The sequence below is a fragment of the Protobothrops mucrosquamatus genome, unplaced genomic scaffold (assembly GCF_001527695.2).
Source record: "Protobothrops mucrosquamatus isolate PMUCROS unplaced genomic scaffold, P.Mucros_1.0 scaffold614, whole genome shotgun sequence".
NCBI lineage: Eukaryota > Metazoa > Chordata > Lepidosauria > Squamata > Viperidae > Protobothrops > Protobothrops mucrosquamatus.
The window spans coordinates 155092-177232 of record NW_015386911.1 but is presented as its reverse complement, the minus strand read 5'-3'; the positions used below and the strand labels follow the sequence as shown (position 1 = coordinate 177232).

General features: G+C 36.8%; 1 protein-coding gene across 1 annotated transcript in view; it reads left to right on the top strand.

Annotated features, from left to right (window-relative positions):
• The window catches only part of LOC107288964 (laminin subunit alpha-2), a gene marked incomplete at its 5' end in the record, with an annotated part of 108891 nt that extends 88492 nt beyond the window's left edge, over window positions 1-20399 (top strand). The window contains 7 exons of the mRNA XM_015817644.1: window positions 7920-8032; window positions 9231-9420; window positions 10309-10464; window positions 16808-16961; window positions 17894-18024; window positions 18793-19015; window positions 19982-20399. Coding sequence (XP_015673130.1) covers window positions 7920-8032; window positions 9231-9420; window positions 10309-10464; window positions 16808-16961; window positions 17894-18024; window positions 18793-19015; window positions 19982-20139 — 1125 coding nt within the window. The remainder of the gene's footprint in view (window positions 1-7919; window positions 8033-9230; window positions 9421-10308; window positions 10465-16807; window positions 16962-17893; window positions 18025-18792; window positions 19016-19981) is intronic.
• Between the last annotated feature and the right edge of the window lie 1742 nt (window positions 20400-22141).

Sequence of the window (22141 nt, the reverse complement as noted above, 5' to 3'; positions counted from 1 at the left end):
CTTCCTCAGGGCTGTAGTTCATACAGGGCGGGAGAAGTTCCCTTATAGCTGGCCATTGCTCTGCATCCGGCACCAAGCCCTAGTCATCGGGCGTGGCCGGTCAACGAGAGTTTTGCTTTCCTTGCCATTGGTGGTTAGGCTCCTGCTCCTACTCTCAGTCTCGGAGTCAGTCCTCCTCTCATGAACACACTCCTCCGCCAGAGATGCTTTTCCCCGGAGAACTGATCCTGCGATACGAGTGGTTATGAGGAGGGATTTCAATGAAAAAATATTGATTTTTTTTCAATTAATTTTTTATGCCATCCATCTCCCTGACAAGGTGACTCTGTGCAGGTTACAAATAATATAATTTACAGAATTGTCTTTGTGTATTGTTTATTATTTCAGTTTTTCTTTCTTCGTTCCTTCTCTTGTCTTCAATTTTATTAATCAAATATCTTTAAAGTGTAGAGGAGATGTATTTTGATTATAAAAAGGATATGAAATGGCTTATAGTGTTATAAAATTTTAATTATGTGCTATACTATTTTAATTATACCTTAAATTTATTGATTCACTGCTCATTTTTTAGAGTTATATTGGGGTTTTTTTTAAATCTGCATTATCTATTTTTACATTCTTTTAAATTTGTACTTATCTTGGTACTATCTTTTATATTTTTTTTATCCCACCTTTATTTTATTTTAATAACTCAGGGCAGTGAACAAGCACAATACTCTTTCCTCCTCCGTTTTTTCCCCACAACAACAACCCTGTGAGGTAGGTTAGGCAGAGAGAGAGAGAGAGAGACAGAGACAGAGACAGAGACAGAGACCCAAAGGTAGTTTTCATGCCTAAGGTAGGACTAATACTTAGTCTCCTGGTTTCTAAGCTGGCATCTTCATCATTATACCAAACAGGTTCAAAAATATTCATGCAATGAATTAAGCTGATTAAACCCAGAAATACATTTTTTATATATTTTCCTTTTTGTTCCTCAGTGTCATGCACAGATGACATTAAGTCAAAATAGAAATAGAAAAGAAAAAAGGAAATAGAAAAGACTCAGTTTGATAGTAAATGATGGTTATGGAAGGATCAGGATGAAACATTTGACCATATAATAATTGGATGCAGCAATATTATAGAAGTTGCTTACAAAAGAGGACATGTTTGGATTAGGATGATATTATACTGGCATTGATGTATAAAGTGCAGGTCACAGTCCATAAAAACTATTTGAAACGTGAAATGGGAGGGTGTTGCACATGGCAGAGCAAAACTTTTAAGAGATTTTAAAATTCTGACTGATTGACACCTAGCATACCAGGCATTATTATCAATGAAAAGCCATGTTTGGTTAACTGATGTACCTATTGTAAGAGACAATAATTTTGAATACATATAAATGGAAAAGACTGCAAAATAGGGTTTGCAAAAATCTGGCTGACATTGGGGGACTAGGTCTAAGTACCACAAGGACTTTGAATTTGGACTGCCTAAATTTTGAACAAATTATGACAGCCTAACTATAAACAAAAGCACTGTTGAATACTCCATACATATTTAAATGTTATATTTACTATTCGTAAACTCTTGAGTAGGGCTTGAATCTGAAGAAGAAAACTTGCCAACATCAGTTGTAACACCATGATCGGTGGAATTGGATCGATGATGATAGACATTTGCTATAAATACAAGACCTAATATAAATTATAATTTCAGTATGTAAAATTTACATTATTTTAAAAGCTACTGTATATTTATGGCTATAATATGTATTTAATATTAAGGAGTGAATTTCATATTCAGAGTTCCTTTAGATCAGTGGTGGCGAACCTATGGCACGCGTGCCAGAGGCAGCACTCAGAGCCCTCTCTGTGGGCATGCGCGCCGTCGCCCCAGTCCTAGGCCTTCAGCTGGGTTTTATAAAACCTTTTCGCTTTAGGCCTCCGCCGCCGTGTGCAAAAAAAAGTTCAATCAATTTCAGCTTCTCGCAGGAAAAAAAAAAGATCTTGCAAAGTTGGAATTGATTGATTGAACTTTTTAGTCCCATCCAGTCTGCTGTTACCACCGCAGCCACGCCCACCCAATGGGCCACACTCAGTTAATGGGCCACACCCAGCCGGCACTTGACGATGCATAAGTGGGTTTTGGGTTGCAGTTTGGGCACTCAGTCTCTAAAAGGTTCGCCATCACTGCTTTAGATCTTTCTTTCATTATTTCCCATTATAATTCATTGTAGGTGTCTCAGGTTAGATAATGACTATGTGGGTTTCCCAAGGAATACCTTTTTTATATATACTATTTTTGATATCCTATTACTTCGAAGTTTCTGCTTGAAACTTCCATCACAACACTAACTTTGGTTGTGTTGTATTTTGCGAGATGAACATCTGTGCAATTAAAAAAAAATGGATGGAGATCAACAACTCTATCTACCAGACCAGCAATTTTTTAGCTTCCAATGAAATGGTTTATGTATGAACCTGTCATCTAAAGGGGAGAAAGTTGGAATCCTATTATTTAATCTTTTCTCCTTTCCTATTTCCAAAAAATAGAACTGATTACAGTACAGCTCAGTGTGTCAACGTCTCAAACATTGCTCTCTGTCACTGTGACAAAAGCCTGGCATTTGTTTGCTGCTTTTATCAGCTGCTCTTATAGAAACCACAGCGGAGAACCAGGCCAATCTCCCTCCTTGTCCAATACAATCACTGTATCATATAAAACAGGATGCACAAGCAGAAAGCCATTTATGCACTTTTTTTTTAGAAGAGACTTTAGGGGGGCCTCTGAATCACACACGTTGAATTACAGCAAGAGAATTGCTTCAAGGAAAGAAGGAAGTAACAGAAACCCCCAAAATGACACAATGTGTATGACAAAATATAGTATGTCCTTTTGGCAGACTTGATTTGTACATGGCATGTAGCTCTAAAGCACTCTAAGGTTAAGGGTTATTCAGTTTTAATAATGAAGGGTGGTAGATATGTGTGATTGATTTTTAAATAGGCAACATAAAGCAGCATAATGTATTAATTCTCATAAAATGGCCTGATGGCAACACAACACACACACACACACACACACATATAGTTATATGGCATTTGATTTTGAAAAGATATACTATATCTTTGTAATATGTTGCTGGCACAAACAAATTGAGTGAAAAATTTGCATGCAAGTATTGATTTCTTCTTTTCAGTATTATTTTGCTGGTGATAGCAATGATTGCCTTGTTGATATCATTATTATACCATCCTCTATCCCAAAGGTAGCCACGTTTAATCCGTTTTTAAAGAAAACTGCTGTAAACATGAGATTTGAAGTGTTTTCTTCTTCTTCTTGAATACTTCCTTTGCAGCTTTGTATTAAACAAATCTCAGCCAAGATCTGGGTAGATAGAACAGACATAATAGCTATTCAAGGTACTGTAAATAAGAAGAAGACTCCATGTGTAATGCTTAGCAAAAATTTAAAAAAAGCAAACATGATTATTTTTCCAATAATAAGAGGGTAAGTTGCCAATATATATTGTAATAGCTTTATTGTCCACAAAAACAGGAAATAAACATAAAAGAAAATTGTTACAGTTCTACAGATTCACAAACGCTGTGCACCAGTCAATCTGCTGGTGTAGTTCACTCTTAAATTGTAGAAGAAAATGATTTCATAGGGTTATCAAGTTTTTTTGGAAAGTGGAACATTTGTTTTCTATAGAAAAGGGCCCCAGCTTCTATTTTTATTTTTATTTTTTGCTTTTATTTGCAGCATAAAGGACTCTGCTTGATGAATCAATGAATAATACTTTCATATAAGGCAGTTTTGTATGTTCAATCTCAATAATTATTTTAGTCCCATTCTTTGAAATGCTCCTTATTTCTATATAAGGTGCTGGTACCTTTAGTGCCATTGATGAATTCTGGCTTCGGCTCTCTTAAGTAAACATTAAAGAAAATAGTTTAATATATACAGAAAGGCTTTATATTAAACAAGGACAATTTCCATCAGAATGACTAAGAAACAAATATCAATATCCATAAGAGCTCATGTATACCAGTTTGATGGTGTTGTGGCCAGCTTTTTCAAAGCCTTGTTAGGAAAAGCTACTTGGTACTCTTAAACATGGGTATGAGTATGAAATACACTTACTATTGAAATAAAAATTACAAACAGGTATCATGTCTTGAAAACAAGTATACAATGATACATTTTAGCCCAAATAATGTAAATTTCATCTAAACATTAGTGGGATTTCAGCCAGCTGATCTCTAAAAGGTTTTAGAGTCACAGTGGACAGTATTCACAAAAATGTGAACACATTCTGCAGATGCTATTAAAAAGTGAATTGAATTGTCGGTATCGTAATCTCCTTATAAGAATTTTTGGTGAGACTATAATTAGTCCATGATTAGACTAGTATGTACAAGCCTATGTACAGTTAGGGTCAACACAACTTAAACATAGAAAAAGGTCCCCCAAAGTGATTAGAGTAATGGGCAGCCTCTTTGTGCCCCCTCTTTGGCTTCTGATAAATATCAAGAGAAACATGGTGGAAATATATAAATTCATGAATAGCATGAAGAAAGTGATTTTTTTTCTTCTTTTTCTTTCTCAGTACTAGAACTCATCCGTTGAAACTAAATAGATTCACGACCTACAAAAGGAAATACTTTCTTTTTACATACCAAAAATATGTAGTTAAAGTACTGCCAATAGCTGGTAAGGATAGCCAATTTTGAAGTGAACCAGAAGGAACAGGGTGTTAATGTCTGCTAATATGATGCCTTTTCGCTATCTGCTGAACCATAGGCAGCTCTGCTTAAATCCTGGTTGCTAGGAATTGACCGCAAAAAGAAGCTGTTGCCTCCAGGCCAAACGCGACACGGAATGCTGGACTAGATCCATCAAGACCTAATCCAGGAAGGCAATTCTTATCTACTTTAAGTTCTAGCAGAATGTGTACAGGTGGTCCTCGACTTACAATCACTATTGGGACTGGAACTTCTGTCACTAAGCAGAGAGTCATGCCCGATTTTATGATATATTAAGTATATCACTGAAGCCATTAAGCAAATCATATGATCCTTAAGAGAATCTGTTTTCCCCATTGACTTCGCTTGTTGGAGATCACCAATGGCACCAATCACACGACTCCAGAATGCTACAACCATTGTTACTACATGCTGGTCGCCAAGGCAGGAACTCTGCAATGGTCTTAAATGTGAGGACCGGTCATGCCACCTTTTTCACTGCTGTCATGAACAATCATTAAAAGAATGGCCATAGGTCAAGGACTGCCTGTATTAGCTTTTAAGATGCTGCAAAAGATTCCTTGATATCTAAAACAATTATTCCTCTAAAACTGTTTCTTATTTGGAAATCTTACACCTTCGAGTTTGTCCATGTGTCCCACATATTGGCTAACTCTATTATTTCATCGAATAACTCGGCAATCTAAGAATTCGTAGTAATGTAACGTCAGAGCCATGGATGTCAAGGATAATTATTTCTGCTTGTTTTCCACTGTATTACTTTAGAAGCTTAGTCATTTTGGCTTCGTCCCAGGCAGGTGCTTTTACTGCAAATGCTTCTAATATGAAATGATTTGGACTGAATTGCTTGATGTGTATTTCATTGCCCTGTACTTTATGGGCAAGATTCATGCAGGCAAATGCAGATTTTCCTTCCTTTGTACTTAGAGCAGGGCCTTTTTCTTCAAATTTCAAGGAAGAAATTGGTTTTAAAAATAATGGACAGAATAATGAGTTCGACAGTTTTAGGTATTAGATTGCCACAAAGGCTTACTGCTTGCTACAAATGCTGTTACCTATTTAGGAACGTCAACAATTGTTGCTTCTGCCTCACGTTGTTTACTGCTTCTCAGGAATTGCTTACGGCTGAAGTGAAGAGCGCCAGTAGTTCAGCTGACTCAGATCTGACGGTATCTCCTAGTGTGGCCCTGCCTTTTCCCTCCCTTTCACTTAACAATGCTTGATGAACTGCAGTGGCGTTTCAGTGACTAAATGGCTTCCCTCTCTTCTCCTTCCATCACTGGTGATGCAGTTTTCTGCACAAATGTGTGAGATGGTCTGACAGCAATTCCATTTCTGTAAATACCTCTTACTAAAAGCACTGGTATCTGTTGCCCTGGAAACATCAGCTCAAGATTTCAGCTGAAAAAACTTAATTAAACAGTTCCTTAAAATGTTCCATGATGTATGTATGTTAGCTATGCTGGATGAGTGGAATTTATCATTATCATCCACCCACATTCATAAAAAGTATATTAAATCTCAAGTAGGCAATGAGTGCAGAGGGAGGGTACGTTCTCTTTATCTCCCTTGTCAGTTGCCATTTGCTGAAGGACTATCCTCACACATTTGTAACTGAGCTCTTCCAGACATTCTCCTGATTTGGACTTCTTACTCAATCGTATCACTAAACAGAACATACAACAATGCATAACTCAAATATCATATCCGAAAGATCTAGCAAAGCAGGAAATTGGCAAGGAATCTGGATGGGTAGGATTGCCTTGTTTGGTTCTCAGGCATCACAAACGCTTTGTCTGGAAGTGCTTTAATGTTTTTATTCTCTCTGTTTTTCTCCTTTAATTGCATCGGGGCAGAGTAATAAGCGTATGCTTGTTCTTATAAGCCATTTTAAAACCTGTTTTTGGCCTCTGTTAAGATTTCTTTGCATGGACAAATTGTTACTGAAATATCAAGAGAAGGTTATTTTAAATTATACATTTTAAATGTTTTATATTCATGGTATCTTAAAGGTCTCTTGCCATGAGAAATGCTTTGATTTAGATGGAGACAAATTAAAGAATAAAGAATACTTCTAACATAACTAAATATGTAAAATTTATTCTGTCCTGAAACATTATTGTTCTATGACATTTTGTGTCATTCTGTTTGATTTTTCATAGTGCATCCAATAGAAAGTGAAAATAGATGCAACTCATATTTATGGCTGCCTTTTATAGCTAGCATTAAAAGGCCATTATTATAGCACAAGGAATTTATTTGAAAAGAATCTCACATATACAAGATCCACATACTCTTTTCTCTTTCCCCTCCACTATATTAAGGCCATACATATTCTTCTTCATTTTCTCCTTCTATTGAATTAGCAAAATTATAGTATTCAGGTAATTTTAACCATAATTATTTGGACCAACGTTTTTCATAAAAGTGAAGATCCCTATGATTCTAGAAAAGCTATCAAAAAGCTATTTTCAATTCTGCAGAATATTATTATAATGGTGCACTCACTATATGTACATTTAGCGTAAACATTTTGTAGATTTTAAATCCACAGGTGTACTTCTAGAAATCGCAGTTTGATTGAAATATGGCATTATATGCTAAAGTGATTGCATATCAATTTTCTTTCCTTCCAACTCAGTAATTTTCTGCAGTGGTAAGTAAGATCCATACTGTATGTTTGATCCATCATCTTAACAAGAGACAAAGTGATTGGTGTTGGATTGTTCTATTACTGTATACTTGATCCCGCAATAGCAAATACTGTGCTATTTGTTTTATTCCACCAGACAACATAAGTGTGTGGTTTATTTGAACCTCATAAAAGACTTATGTCCAGTGTCTGGATTCACAAACCTGCTGTAGCTACACCCAGCTTTTGCATAGAAGTAGTACTGTGATTATAATTGAATAGCAATGGAAAAGTAGTGGGTTTTCAGTTGTAAATGGGATGCTACTGTTGATGTAGCTGCAATTGTTGATTGATGTAGTTAATATAGTTAAAAGAGGAGAAAGAAATTCAGTGTTTTACAATAGTAAAATGATTTGTTTTTCAGGCAAAATATTGATTGCTTTCCTTAAAAGGTATGGGAGTGGTCTTGTTCTAAATTGCTGGTGCATACAGAAGAAAAGATCATGAGGGTGTTTTGCTTTGTTTTGTAGGAACATTGTGCTGCCGATGTGGAGCCCATTGCCTTGGAAGGGGCCAAGCAATTTGGCCTCTCAAGAAACAGCCATATTGCAGTTGCATTTGATGACACGAAAGTTAAGAACAAGTAAGTTAGTAGCTTCCCACCATAGATTTGAGGGAGCTACTTTTTTAGCCTTTCTGGAAGGCCATGAAGACCTGGCACTTCCCAGGGGCCTCAGGCTAAGATTTAGTCAGAAGGCTAACAGTTTAATAATTAGTCTGGCACCTGGTGCGAAGGGGTTGTTCTGTTTTCATTCTTCTTTCTAGTAGTTGCAATGAACCATCTAGAATCACTATGTGAAATAGGCAGCCTTATAAGTTTCTTTAAATAGTAAGATCATTCTGAAATAAAGTTGAAAAGAAATTATTTCTGGTAGTAACCTTTGCTAAATTGTAGATGTTTTAAAACAAGATGGGTGAGCCTGTTTTCTTTTTAGCCTTCATAAAATGAACTCAGTTAAACTATTATAAAGGATTTAATTTTAGAGCTAAAAGTGTCACTTTCCAAATTTAGGATGGGTCTTTAAGCATAAATCCCTCCCCCCCCAAAAAAAGGGGGGGGAAAGGAAGGGAAGGGACAAATTGATGGGTATTATTTTCCATGTGAAGAGGGTTCATTTTTTTCCAATCCAACAAAATGTTGGAAATAAATTATATAAGAGGGTTGAGATTCTGTTTTTCAGCAGAATAACTTTTCCAATAACAGAACTTAGGGAGATTAAATTTGGCATGGTGGGAGAAAAGGAAGGAAAGAAGGAAAGAAGGAAGGAAGGAAGGAAGGAAGGATATTAGATAGATTCCATGTACTCTATTGCCCACTTTATATATTTATTCTTATTTTATAATCCGCATCATCTTGCGCATTAACAGGGTTTGGGGTTTGGGTTTGGTTTCTCTAGTGGGTTTTTTTTTAGCTGATAATGATAGGATTTGCCAGAATTATTTCATATGGATGTACTCAAGACTCATGCATATTCTTTCAGTAATTTTAAAGCTAAGTTCTGACAGCTAATTCTTGAGAAGAACTGTGATCTGTGTATTGCAGAACAAATATTCTTATTTTTCAACCCCCAAAAGAAGATACTTCCAAATCTTAAATCACATCCGTTACCAAATCCATGAATATTACATCTATATAACTTGGTAAGCTTAGAAACGTAATGTGGACATCCTGGTTCTATTTCACATAGAAACAAACTTGCTGCTGTGAAAAAAAAAGATAAAAGAGTAATGCTTTTTGAATGTCCTCCATTTCTGTTTCCTTCCCTTTTCCAAATGTGCAGACTCACAATTGAACTTGAAATCAGAACGAGGGCTGAAAACGGGCTACTTTTCTACATGGCTCGGATCAATCATGCTGATTTTGCCACTATCCAGATAAAAAATGGTTTTCCGTATTTCAGTTATGACCTTGGGCATGGGAACACAAGCACTATGATTTCCAACAAAATTAATGATGGCCAGTGGCACAAGGTATTATATGATTTAACAATGCATGAATAGATAAAGACTATATTCATCTACAGAATATCACACACACACACATTGTAGTGAATTGTAGAAGAAACGAATGGAGCAGCAGTGTGCCATGTTCTTAATTGCAAGGGCTTTGGAAATGGTCTGTTCCTTTATAACCTGCTTTAGAGGTGGCTTAATCCGATTCAGGATTCAAGACTAAATTAGGATGCAGAGTTTTATTCCCAAACAGAGTTTCCTCCAAGCTACAGGTTGATGCACTGTAAGAGCCTGAAAGCAGCCCTTTTATGTATAGGTTGTCCTTGACTTATGACTGTAATGAAACCTACCCATATGGTCATAAGTTGTGATGGTTGTAAAGTGGGTTATCACTTAATGAGTTCTGGTTTCCATTTATTATCTGCAGATACATGAAACCTCAGATAACAAATCCATAGATACTGAGGTCAACCTATAGATATTCAGTCAGAAAAAATGTCCCTTGTTTATTTCCAACATTTATGTTGGCTAGGAAATGTAGGAAATGTGGTCCTATCACATGCGAGGGGCATTAGTTTATGGAAGGCTGTTGTAATTTGCAATGTCAGTCCTATTTTGGGAATACGTTTCAGGGACTGTTGTATATTTTAATAATAAATGTCTAATCTGAGACCAGATTGAAGCTATTTATCCGTTTAAGTGACATAATAGTAAAATTAACATTACATTGTGTGCCCAAACATGCTTGTTAACTCAGTACTAAGTTTCTCCATCTTCAGGTGGACATTCTCCCAAATAAGAGCACAAAATTCTTCAACTTCAGTACCACTTACAAAGAGTTTGCTTGTAGGAGTTGTAGCATAACTATTACTAATAATAATGAGTTGCCCTTCTGTCTTTTTCCAGATAAAAATATTCCGAAGCAAACAAGAAGGGGTCCTGTCAGTTGACGGAGCTACAAATAGAACCACTAGCCCAAAGAAAGCTGATATTTTGGATGTTGTGGGGATGCTATATGTTGGGGGATTGCCAATTAACTATACAACAAGAAGAATTGGTCCGGTAAGTAAAGAATGACTCTTTTCACATTTTTAAAGCACTGACAAAAGAGAGTTATTTATTGTGCACAAGGGTAAAAGCAAATGGCATTCATTGTCTTTCAAAGAACATTGGTCTTGTTCCATGCAAATAATCTGCATTTGCCTTTCTTTTGACTGATCTGGTTCTTTTCCCTACTAGCAATACCCTTTTCATGGGAAACAATCTTATCATTCAGGGAGACTAAGTGTGTCTATCTTTGTAGGGGTTAATCTAAATGTCATTGTGTTGAGTCACTGAGAAGCAGATCCTATGGTGGATTTGTTTATTACCAGTGGAGCTGGTCTTCAAACAGAAAAAAAGAACAGAATAACAGAATAACAGAATTGGAAGGGACCTTGGAGGTCTTCTAGTCCAACCCTCTGCTCAAACAGAAGACCCTATACCATTTCAGACAAATAGTTGTCCAATCTGTTCTTTAAAATTTCCAGTGATGGAACATGCACAACTTCTGAAGGCAAGCTGTTCCACTGATTAATTGTTCTAACTATCAGGATTTTTTTCCTTATTTCTAGATTGGTTTTCTCCCTTTCTAGGTTCTCTCCAACCTAGATATAATGCAATATAATTATTGCAGCAATCCTGAAAATTGTGGGACAAATAGTATTGTAGATCTCAACCAGTGTTCATAAAAGTGTATTAACAATAATGTACTATGCATTCCTATCTGGAAGCAAGCTCAATGGGGCTTAATTCCAGGTAAGTGTGTATGGCAACCTAAGGTTGATGTTTTGGATACAGAAGATTCCTGTATCCCTACATTTTAGTCTTGCTTTTATAAAATCACTATTCTTAGATTTAATAACAGTGTTGGGCTTTATTCAGCCCTGAAACACACTTTGGGCTACTCACTATCACCCAGCTCAGTCTACTTCATAACTTGATAGGATAACATTGAGGGTGGGGAAAAGATCTGTATAAACCATCTAGAGCAGCGGTTCACAACCTATGGGTCGCGACCCCATTTGGGGTCGATCGACCATTTCACGGGGGTCGCCAAGCAAGGCTGTCCGCCATTTTTTCCCCTTTTCCGATGGGTGCCTTACCTCCCTTGAGCTGGGCCAGCTGGTGGTCGGCCTGCTCCGTCTCTGCCGCTTGCCAGCTACGCCTCGGCCGGCGCAGGGGGCGGAACCACGCATGCATGGCGCTCCCGGTTGGGTAGTCTTCGACTTACGATTGGTTTAGTCCTCGACTTACAACCGGTTTAGTCCTCGACTTACGACCGGTTGGGGGTCGCGGCATTAAAAAGGTTGAGAACCACTGATCTAGAGGTCCTTCAACATAGGCAAGATGTGGCTACAATAAATAGACATCCTAAGACTCTTTCAAAGGAATCAGCTGAGAATTATTAGCCATAACTTTTAATTGAATCTTAGATACCTGCTACCAGGTGTTGCACATTAATTGTTGCCTATACATTTTAGTTAAACATTATTCTTGTATCATTCATGTTTCTAATGTTCACCAAACTTTTGACTGCAAATTTTTATTATTCTCTTAAAAAATATTTTTGCATGAATAAGGATGTAACTACTGCATACAATATAAATCAGATAAAACTTTATATGTATAGTGAACCAAAGCAATAGGTCACCCACTTTAACACTAACACTACACTGAATTCCTACTTTAACTTACTGCTATTCCAAAGCAGCAGGAACATTTGTAGGAGAAATTGCTTAGTAACAAATTGTTCTGCTGGAGGAAGCATGACTGAACAAGAGGAAAGAGTTTATTTTATAGAAAACAGTAAAAAATATAGAAGAGTTGGGGGACAAAAAAAATGTTAACAGAGAAAGGCAAATGGCAAATCCAAGTGAACACTAGGCAGAACTTTTACTAAGGATTACCTTATAGCGAGAATAGTGGCAAAAGGTTATTTTTTAGCACTTATCTATAGATTGCTGGCTGATGGCCCTGTTCAAAGGGACCTGGTCCTTCTGGAAGGATAATTACAAGAAACATTCAAGGTACTTAATGGATAAAGTCCTTCAAATCTTCTCTAAATTGAATTCCAGCTATGTGAATGTGGTAGAGTTGATCAAAACTTGGTTTTGTTAAGTTACGTGGGAAGAACTTAGCCTATGTTTTCTAAGGAAGTGGCAGGATACCTGTGGCTCTAAGTATAATCACTTGTATATTAGATCCATGACCCACTGTTTGGATAAGGTCTGCTGAGTGATGATATACTAAATGGTTGGATTCAAGCATGCATCCTTTAGTAAGACTGTGACTCATCCTATGTGTAATGAGGTGGTTATCCATCCCATCAATAAACCATCACTGAATCTAACAGTATTGAACCATTTTCATCTGTATCCAACCTTCCCTTTTGGGAGGAGTGTGGCTGAGAAGTTAATGAGGCATTTTACAGTCAGGCTTCAGGCCTGGGTGTATAGTGAGTACTGAGATGGCATAGGTCATGTTGTAAACAATTTCTGACAAGATCAAGTTGGTGATGAGAGATCCATCCTGGTTCTCCTTAATCAATCAGCAGCCTTTCAGAGTGGTGGAAAGCATGGCCTTGCTTCTCCCCCAGTTCCAATCCATGTTGGCAAGTTAGAAAAGGTCTCGCCTTAAACCTCTGCTTTGTGGAGTTTCACAAGGAGAAATGTTTCCATATTCATATTGTACATGAAGCTACTGGTTATATCATCTGTTGGCAGGAAGTTAGGGATATCATCAGGGTCTCCCTATTATACATCCCTATTATACATCCCCCTCCTCTTGCTGAACAAGTGATGTTGTCAAGGTCTGAAAGCTGTGGATGTCTGGAGAGGGCAAAAAGGTGCAGACTCAATTCTTTTTTTTTTATTATTAAAAGTTTTATAACATTTACAAAATAAACCCCCTTCCCACCCCCCAAAACCCCCCCACCCCCACCCCCCACTTCCCAGAGCTGTTCACAGGGTTACAAATATATTAATCATAATCTAAATAACATTATCCAACTAATTATGTAACCAAATCTATAACACACTTTAACTCCCTTTTAAAATAAACTTAGATAATTTGAAATTAAACACAATAATAAACAAATAATCAACTTAATTATTAAACAAAATTACTACTCAAAATAATAATATCAATATAATAAAATATAATAAAAATATAAAAAACATAATAAAATATTCACAATAACAATACTGTAAAATTTACTCAAACACCAAATGGAACTTTTCAGTCCCATATTTATTCTGAATATAATCTATCCATCTTCTCCAAACCGAAATATATCTTTCCTGTGTTTGATCCTTTAAATAAGCAGAAATCTTAGCCATTTCTGCTAAATTTGCCACTTTAAGAGACCATTCTTCTANAATATTTTGAATATTCCACCAAACCTTGATCCAAAATGCTTTTATTTCCCTACACGTCCACCAAATATGAAAATAAGTTGCATCTAAACTTCCACATCTCCAACATTTGGGCTGTAAATTAGAATACATGCATGACAATTTTTGAGGATCCAAATGCCACCTATAAAACATCTTGTAAAAATTTTCTCTTAAATTTTGGCCTTGAGTAAATTTTACATTTTTAACCCAAATTGTCTCCCATGTATCCAATGAAATCGATTCTTGAATATTTTGAGCCCATTTTATCATACAGTCTTTAACTAGTTCTGTTTCAGAATCCAATTCAATCAAAGCATTATAAATTCTCTTTATATGTGCTTGGGTTGGATCTTTAATCTGTTTAATCAAATTCAATCCTTAAAAGACTGGGGTTCAGGACAGATCTGGGAACTTTCATTATGGTTTCTGGAGAGGAAACTGGTTTCAATTTGGAGAGATTGCTAGACTATTCTATTCTGTTCAAACAGTGAGTGGCAGCCATGGCTATGAGGGGTTTAGGACAACTCGCCACAGCCAACTCACTGTGGCCAACTCACCACAGCCAACTTTCCATGGGACAATGCGCCACAGCCAACTCACTGCAAGATAACTTGCCGTGGGACAAAAGTTACATAATATCGAAGAACTGTGAAACAGAATCATTAAAGAAAGGTTGCAAAAGGAAGGACAAAATGAAATGCGAACGACAAAAACTAAAATAAATTTTTAATTATTTTAAATAATTAAATAAAATTGTTAAACCGTCCTGCAGTGAGTTGTCCCACCGCAAATTGGCTGCTGTGAGTTGTCCTGTGGCAAGTTGTCCATGGCGAATTGGCAGTGGTGAATTAGCCATAGCAAGTTGCCCCTTTCCAGGCTATGAGGGCCCTTACATCTCACGTGCCAATTGTTCCCCTTTCTGGATTGGAAGGCCTTCCTCATAACCACTCGTATCTTTGCACTTTTTGGGATTGTTACAGGGCATTCTGCCTGGGGCTGATCTTTAAGATTACTTGGAAGCTACAGCTGGTCTACAATGCAGTGGAATGGGTAGTTATGAGCATAACTTCTTTGCATGCCTGCGCAGCACCACTACTTTGTGAGCTGCTTTGGCTGTCCGTCAACTTCCAAGTACAGTAGAAGGTGTTGGCTGTCACTTACAAACCCCTTAATATGTATTAGTAAGTTAAATGTTGGAACCCAGACAATATGTTGCTGATAAAATATTAAGCACTTGTGATTATAAAAATTAATAAAAATATGTATAAAAACCCCTTCATAGAACAAAGCCAGTTTATTCATAACACCAATAATTTCTGCTCACCTGACAAGATTAAACATGCCCTGGATCTCCTATATTAAACAGTGCCAACTAATGAGAATGGGACCCAGGAAGCGTCCTTTCTCTGTTGCAGTACCTACATTATGGAACAGAATTCATCCCCTCTGCCGGATAATCCAAGATCTGAGTAGCCCTGACCTTGCTGTTCTTTTCCCTTAGTTCTTAATTAATTAATTAATTAATTAATTAATTAATTAATTAATCGACTAATCAGTGTTTATTGTTATTAACAGAAGGCTTAGCTATTCGTTGTTCAGAGTTTTCTTGTCACAAGTCATTGTAGTGATTCTGATAACTAAACTTGCCTCCTCTTAGTTAATGCTATATGAACTGCTTGTCCAGAGAGAAAAAAACAACATATGGGGGAAAGCCAAATAAATTACCACTTAGAGCAGGGGTGTCAAACTGCTAGCCCATGGGCCAGACGCGTCATCCGGAAGCCGTGCCCACCCCATTGCCGGCAATGGCAAAACCGTCCCGATACGTTGACGTGACGTCGCAAGTCTGACTTAGAGCCTTAGTGCAAACTCTATGAATAGCATAGCTTATAGCTTTCCTTTATGAAATAATGTTTGCTTTAGAGTCAGTGACTCTAATATACAGTATCCCAGCCTCCCCACTACCTATCTTCTATTGAGGAACAGAAGAAGAAGAAGAAGAAGAAGAAGAAGAAGAAGAAGAAGAAGAAGAAGAAGAAGAAGAAGAAGAAGAAGAAGAAGAAGAAGAAGAAGAAGAAGAAGAAGAAGAAGAAGAAGAAGAAGAAGAAGAGGAGGAGGAGGAGGAGGAGGAGGAGGAGGAGGAGGAGGAGGAGATGATTTTATTTGTTCTTGGCCTTGGGTTAATTTTACAAATTGTCACTGTAATCTAAACTGAGACCACAGTTAATAGGATGGGAAGTAAAGAACCTTACCTGGACTCTGCCATAGTCCTAAACTAGATTACCATGTCAGTTTTTATCAGATATATTTTTACTTTACTATTAATTGATAAGTACAAAATTTGCTCACGGTATCCTTAGCATTTTGTTTAAAACTTATAAAACTAAGGATTCAATTTCCTTTGTTTATCTTTTTATATTATATATTCTTAGTCTTAAAAATAATATCCTTGAAAAACAAAACTACAGTTTGGTAAGAAAAGCATTTTAGAGAAGTATGGCCTTGTTGGAGTTATAAGTGGGAAAAAAACAAGTGCAAATATTAACAGCCAGCAAGATTTGTCTTTGTAGAAAATGGTGATGTTGCATCAATTTTTAGTATAAACGTAATCTGATCTAATAGAAGTACAAATGCTAACAACAAGATAACTTTTGTGAAGATGAAAATATATTCAACCAAAGAAAAGAACCATTCCGAAACAATCTAACATTTTATATTTCCAATATAATTTGACAAGCATTCTACCATTTGGGGTATTATCAGGTATTATTTTTGCTACATCTTTTAAAAAGGCAACTCGGTATCGGAAAACAACTGTATCAGAAATACGTTTTATAGAATAGTCGTGTAACTAGGCCCATTCCTTTCATAAAGTTAAAAACGAGAGATAAAAAAAGTTGATGTTGTAAGAATAAAGTATTTTAGAAAGGCGACTAACTTTCTTAAGGATTTTTTATACCCTGACTCAGGTTGTCTATAGCATTGATGGATGTATACGAAACTTTCGAATGTCAGAAGCTCCCATTGATCTCAATAACCCAACCTCCATCTACAATGTTGGAAAATGCTTTGTCAATCCACAGGAAGGAACCTACTTTGCAGGGACAGGGTTCGCCAAAACAGGTAAGACCATCTCAAAATCTGCTCTTAAATTGTTGTGCCAATGAACCCTTGAGAATCCTTGGTACTCTCTGAGCTTGGTTTCTTGCAGACATTTCTAGGTAACAAACTAGGTAACATGATGATGTTACTTAGTTTAGGTCAGGGGTAGTCAACCTTGGCTCTTTTATGACTCGTGGACTTCAACTCCCAGAATTCCTGAGCCATGCTGGCTCAGGAATTCTGGGAGTTGAAGTCCACGAGTCATAAAAGAGCCAAGGTTGACTACCCCTGGTTTAGGTAGTGAAAAGTCTGTAAGAAAACAACCAAAGCTTAGAGAGCACCAAGAACCCCTCATTTCAACCCTGAGTTACAAATATTCTCCTTTATTGCTACATGAACCTTTTAAAATCCTGGTTAGGCCTTTCTATTTAGACAGTTGCCAAGGGAGGAATGATAACAGAGAATAACAACTGAAAAATGTAGAACAGAGACAGAAGAACTGTTTCATCTTCTGAGACTTGTTGAATTTGAAATTCTTCAATGACAAGAATGTTGCCCTCGAGGCATAATAACGTATTACAGTGATGGTAATAAGGATCATGTTTAATATCTATACAAGATTGTTGCAGGTCTGATTTTTAATAAGATTCAGAATAAATTAGTTACAATTCTTGATACTACAGGATGCTATTTGAAATATAACTCTGTATGTACAGGTAGCAATAGATACATATCAGCCAATCTGGTTAAGAAATGTGATTTTTATGCACAGTATCAAAAGTTGAAGAAATGTATCATATGCTGCACTATTGTTTACCAAAGCCATTTGGTGTATAATGTAACTGTGAAATACTAACGTTGTCCTTAAACGCAATGGTGCCTGCATCTCTGTACAGTATAGAAAAATTACCCTTGCATTATTCTTAGACTGTTTTTCCTTCCTTATTCCTTAGTTGGAGCATATAAAGTGGGATTAGACTTACAGGTGGAATTTGAATTTCGTACAACACGGACAAATGGTATTCTATTGGGAATCAGCAGTCAGAAAATGGATGGCCTTGGCATTGAATTGGTAGATGAAAATGTGAGTATGGAATTAGAAATTAATGTAATTAAATGTTTCTCAGCAGCCCTAAGGAGATTCTATCAAAGGATATCAAGCCATGTTACTCATCCATTGTTCCAGAATCAGTATATTGAGCACTGTTTTCTTTTTAAGCCTGAAAAGGATTCTCCCTGTAGCCAGTGATCTTTGCAATACAGTTGAAGTCAGATTACAGTCTAACAAACTATATTTTACAAATTTAAATTTGCGGGGCAGATTCCATAACATTTTCACAGTTAAAGTATTATTATGAACCTAATCTGCATTTGTTAGAACAGTCTTGCAAATCCCTTCTAATTAAACTTCTGCTTCCCTTTCCAAAAATCTCATTTTGATTCTGCTAAATTATTTCTAAAATAAATGCTGTTTGAATACAAATAGCCAGCTAGTACAAACATTGAAATAATCAAGCCTATTGCTGTAGAACTGTTGTGAGCCTATTATCCGTTTTAGATTTTGGCAGCAATCAATTGACAAACAGTATGATCCATAATTTGTGCTTTCTTGCCAGAACTGGTTTTCAGTTATAAATTAATTTCAAGTGGATCCTTGAATTCAGAAAATTCATTCATTTACGGTGGTTAAGAATTTAATCGCAGCTTTTGCTGAAAAGGATAATTAAGTCTCAGTGCGTTGAATGGGAAACCCAGGCCTATACATTGTATCACAGTCTCTTCCAAGTTATGTGGATAAGTTGTTTGACTAAATTGCTTGTTTGTTTGATTGTTCGTGTAATTTCTCACATAGGTGATGTTCCATGTCGATAATGGTGCTGGTCGGTTTTCGGCCATTTATGAACCTGCTATAACGGGGAGTTTGTGTGATGGACAGTGGCACAGAGTTGTGGCACACAAGATAAAGCATCGTTTAATGCTGACCGTGGACGATCAGCATGTGGAAGGGATCAGTCCTAATGCAGCTTCCACTTCAGCAGAGACAAATGATCCTGTCTTTGTTGGAGGATATCCAGGTGAGTATATAAACCAGGCCAATGCTGCAGTTACTATTCTTCATTATTATTTAGTTTATTACTTTTATTATAGCCACCAAACCTCAATGGAATCCCTTTATGAAATTTTATTAAGCGTTTCATTAAATAAAATGTTTGAAACCAAGAAATTATACAAATGCATGTGATCTGGATTGAGCCTGGTGGTGTTCAATAAACAACAGCAACTGCAGCACATGTTAAAAATGTAGTGTTTGCAAGCATCGTGGGGGGGGGAACCCTTTTATTTTTAAGCATTTCTGTTCCAAGTTCAACTTTTGAACTGCATTTCGCATCTAAGGTTCCGATTTATTTGACTGGTTATTTTGCTTGCTCATTTTACGTTTCATCTTTTTGCTCAGATTGAACAGAAAAGTTATTACATATCATTATCACCTCGATTAGTGTGCCCTGAATGGGACTAAAATCATAATATCTTGTGATAAGTGGTGATTGCCCCAGGGTATAGCAAAAACTAGTAAAAAGCTGAATAACGTGTGCCTATGCACCAGGGATAAATTCCTTGTGTGTCCAATTACATTTGGCCAATAGAGTATATTCTATTCTATTCTATTCTATTCTATTCTATTCTATTCTATTCCTTTTTTCTATCCTATTATTTATTTTATTCTTTTTTCTATTCTATTCTGTTCTGATTTTCTAGGGATAAGGTACAACCTGAAAGTATGGTTTTTATGTTATTCAGTGTTTAAAAATAGTTTCAAAAAATTGCAGTACTGCTAAAATTTATTATTCTATGACAATTGTCTCTGTATCATATATCTGCAAACAACAACTATGCATATGAGTTCACATATATACGCTATGTAAGAAAGACATTTGGTACCAGTTTATACAGTTATCTACTTGCAGAAAAAGATTTCTTAAAAAGAAAACCCTAAAGATCTTAAAGATCTTCCTTTCTTTTCTTTATCTCTCCCCTCCCAGATGGATTGAAGCAGTTTGGCCTGACCACTAACATTCGATTCAAAGGCTGCATCAGGTCTCTCAAACTCATCAAAGGGACAGCTAAACCACTGGAGATTAACTTCAGCAAGGCCTTGGAAATAAAGGGAGTGCAACCTCTGTCCTGCCCAGGGAATTAAAGAGAAAAATCATCAAATTGCAATAGGAATCTGAGCAGTAATGCTAACAAAAAAGATTATTTTACAAATATGCCTGTGATATATCTGTGATATATTCCAATGCTGCTGTTTCGGGGTGTACTTCTAAAAGCAAGGGGGGAAAAATCTCTTAAAATGAATAAAGCATCAAGTTACGCATGTGTGATGTGTCCATTTTTTCCTTACTTTGAAGCAAAATGAAGTATTATAGAATGAAATTGTACTGTACCAATTTGCATTGGTAGCTGTGTGTAATTTTGAGCCTCAGCTTTTAGCCTTACTTGGTTTTAGTGGGACTCAACTGCCTTATGCAGGATTTTCTGAAAATTTCCCCGGGACGGTCTTTCTTTGCAGATTTGGATACCACTGCCAGATTTGCTTTGTTTTGGGTGGCCGTGGCCAATTGGGTGGGCATGGCTGCGGTGGTAACGGCAGACTGGGTGGGACTAAAAAGTTCAATCAATCAATTCCAACTTTGCAAGATCTTTTTTTTTTCCGCGAGAAGTTGAAATTGATTGATTTATTGAACTTTTTTTTTTTTGCACACAGCGGTGGAGGCCTAAGCGAAAAGGTTTTATAAAACCAAGCTGAAGGCCTAGGACTGGAGTGATGGTGCACGTGCCCACAGAGAAGGCTCTGAGTGCCACCTCTGGCACCCGTGCCATAGGTTCGCCACCACTGCTATAGTGCAGGGGTAGGCAACCTTGGCTCTTTTATGACTCATGGACTTCAATGCTGGCTCAGGAATTCTGGGAGTTGAAGTCCACGAGTCATAAAAGAGCCAAGATTGCCTACCCCTGCTATAGTGTCTTTGCTCTAGGGTGAAACATAGTGAAAGCAATTAAGTCATCACTGATATTTTATGGGCTTCTATTGTGATACATAAGAGTGGACATACAATCCACATATAATATAGTGGGGGTTTTTTGTAGGAAGGACTAAGGTATTTCAATTAAGGGGAAGAGCAGTGACAACCCCAAAAGAGTAGATGTACTTACCAAAAAAAGACATTTTATGAGCACATTATGTATTGTGTTCATACACAATAAATATTCATGCTGTATTTGTTCCTGGAGTGCCTGGAGCTTTGTACAGTGATCCTCAACTTACAACAGTTCATTTAGTAACCATTCAGAGCACTGAAAAAAGTGACTTAGGACTGTTTTTCACACGACCATTGTAGCATCCCCATGGTCACATGATCAAAATTCAGATGCTTGGCAACTGACTCAGATTTATGAGGTTGCAGTGTTCCAGGGTCATGTGATCCCCTTTTGTGACCTTCTGACAAGCAAAGTCAATGGGCAAGCCAGATTCACTTAACAACCCTGTTACTAACAACTGTGGTGATTCACTTAACAACTGTGGCAAGGAAGGTTGTAAAATGGGGCAAAATTCCCTTTAAAAATATCTCGCTTAGCAACATAAATTTTGGGATCGATTATGGTCATAAGTCGAGGACTGCCTCTAATGGAGACTTGTGTGTAAGTTCACATTTCAGGTACTCTGTTGGAGAATGTGGGATACTGAGGCACTTTTAATTCTTCTACTCCTATTTTAGCATCATGTCTGAAACTCTTCTCCCTTCAAACTGGAGATACCTAAATGTCTCCTTTGAACATTGATTTTATTACAGATTTGTAATAAAATTTGGCAGCATACAAGAGTTGCATAAAACCATAATAAAACATCTCCATCCTTAAAGAAAGATTAAAGGCAAAGAGCTCAAGTGGTTGATTTGAACCGCTGTTTCCAATCAACAGGCAATGAGCTCTTTAGCATTTCAAATCTATATTATTAAAGCTTCTGAATGTTAATGCCCATGCACTTTGCTAGTATTTTCTATACATTTGTATAATATATAATTTTCCATAATATGAAGGGCTCCATTTTCTGGGAGAAATATCTGCCTAATAAAATGCTTAATATAAATATCAAATGCACATTGGACTAAATACCTAATATAATGTTTCAACAGCAACAG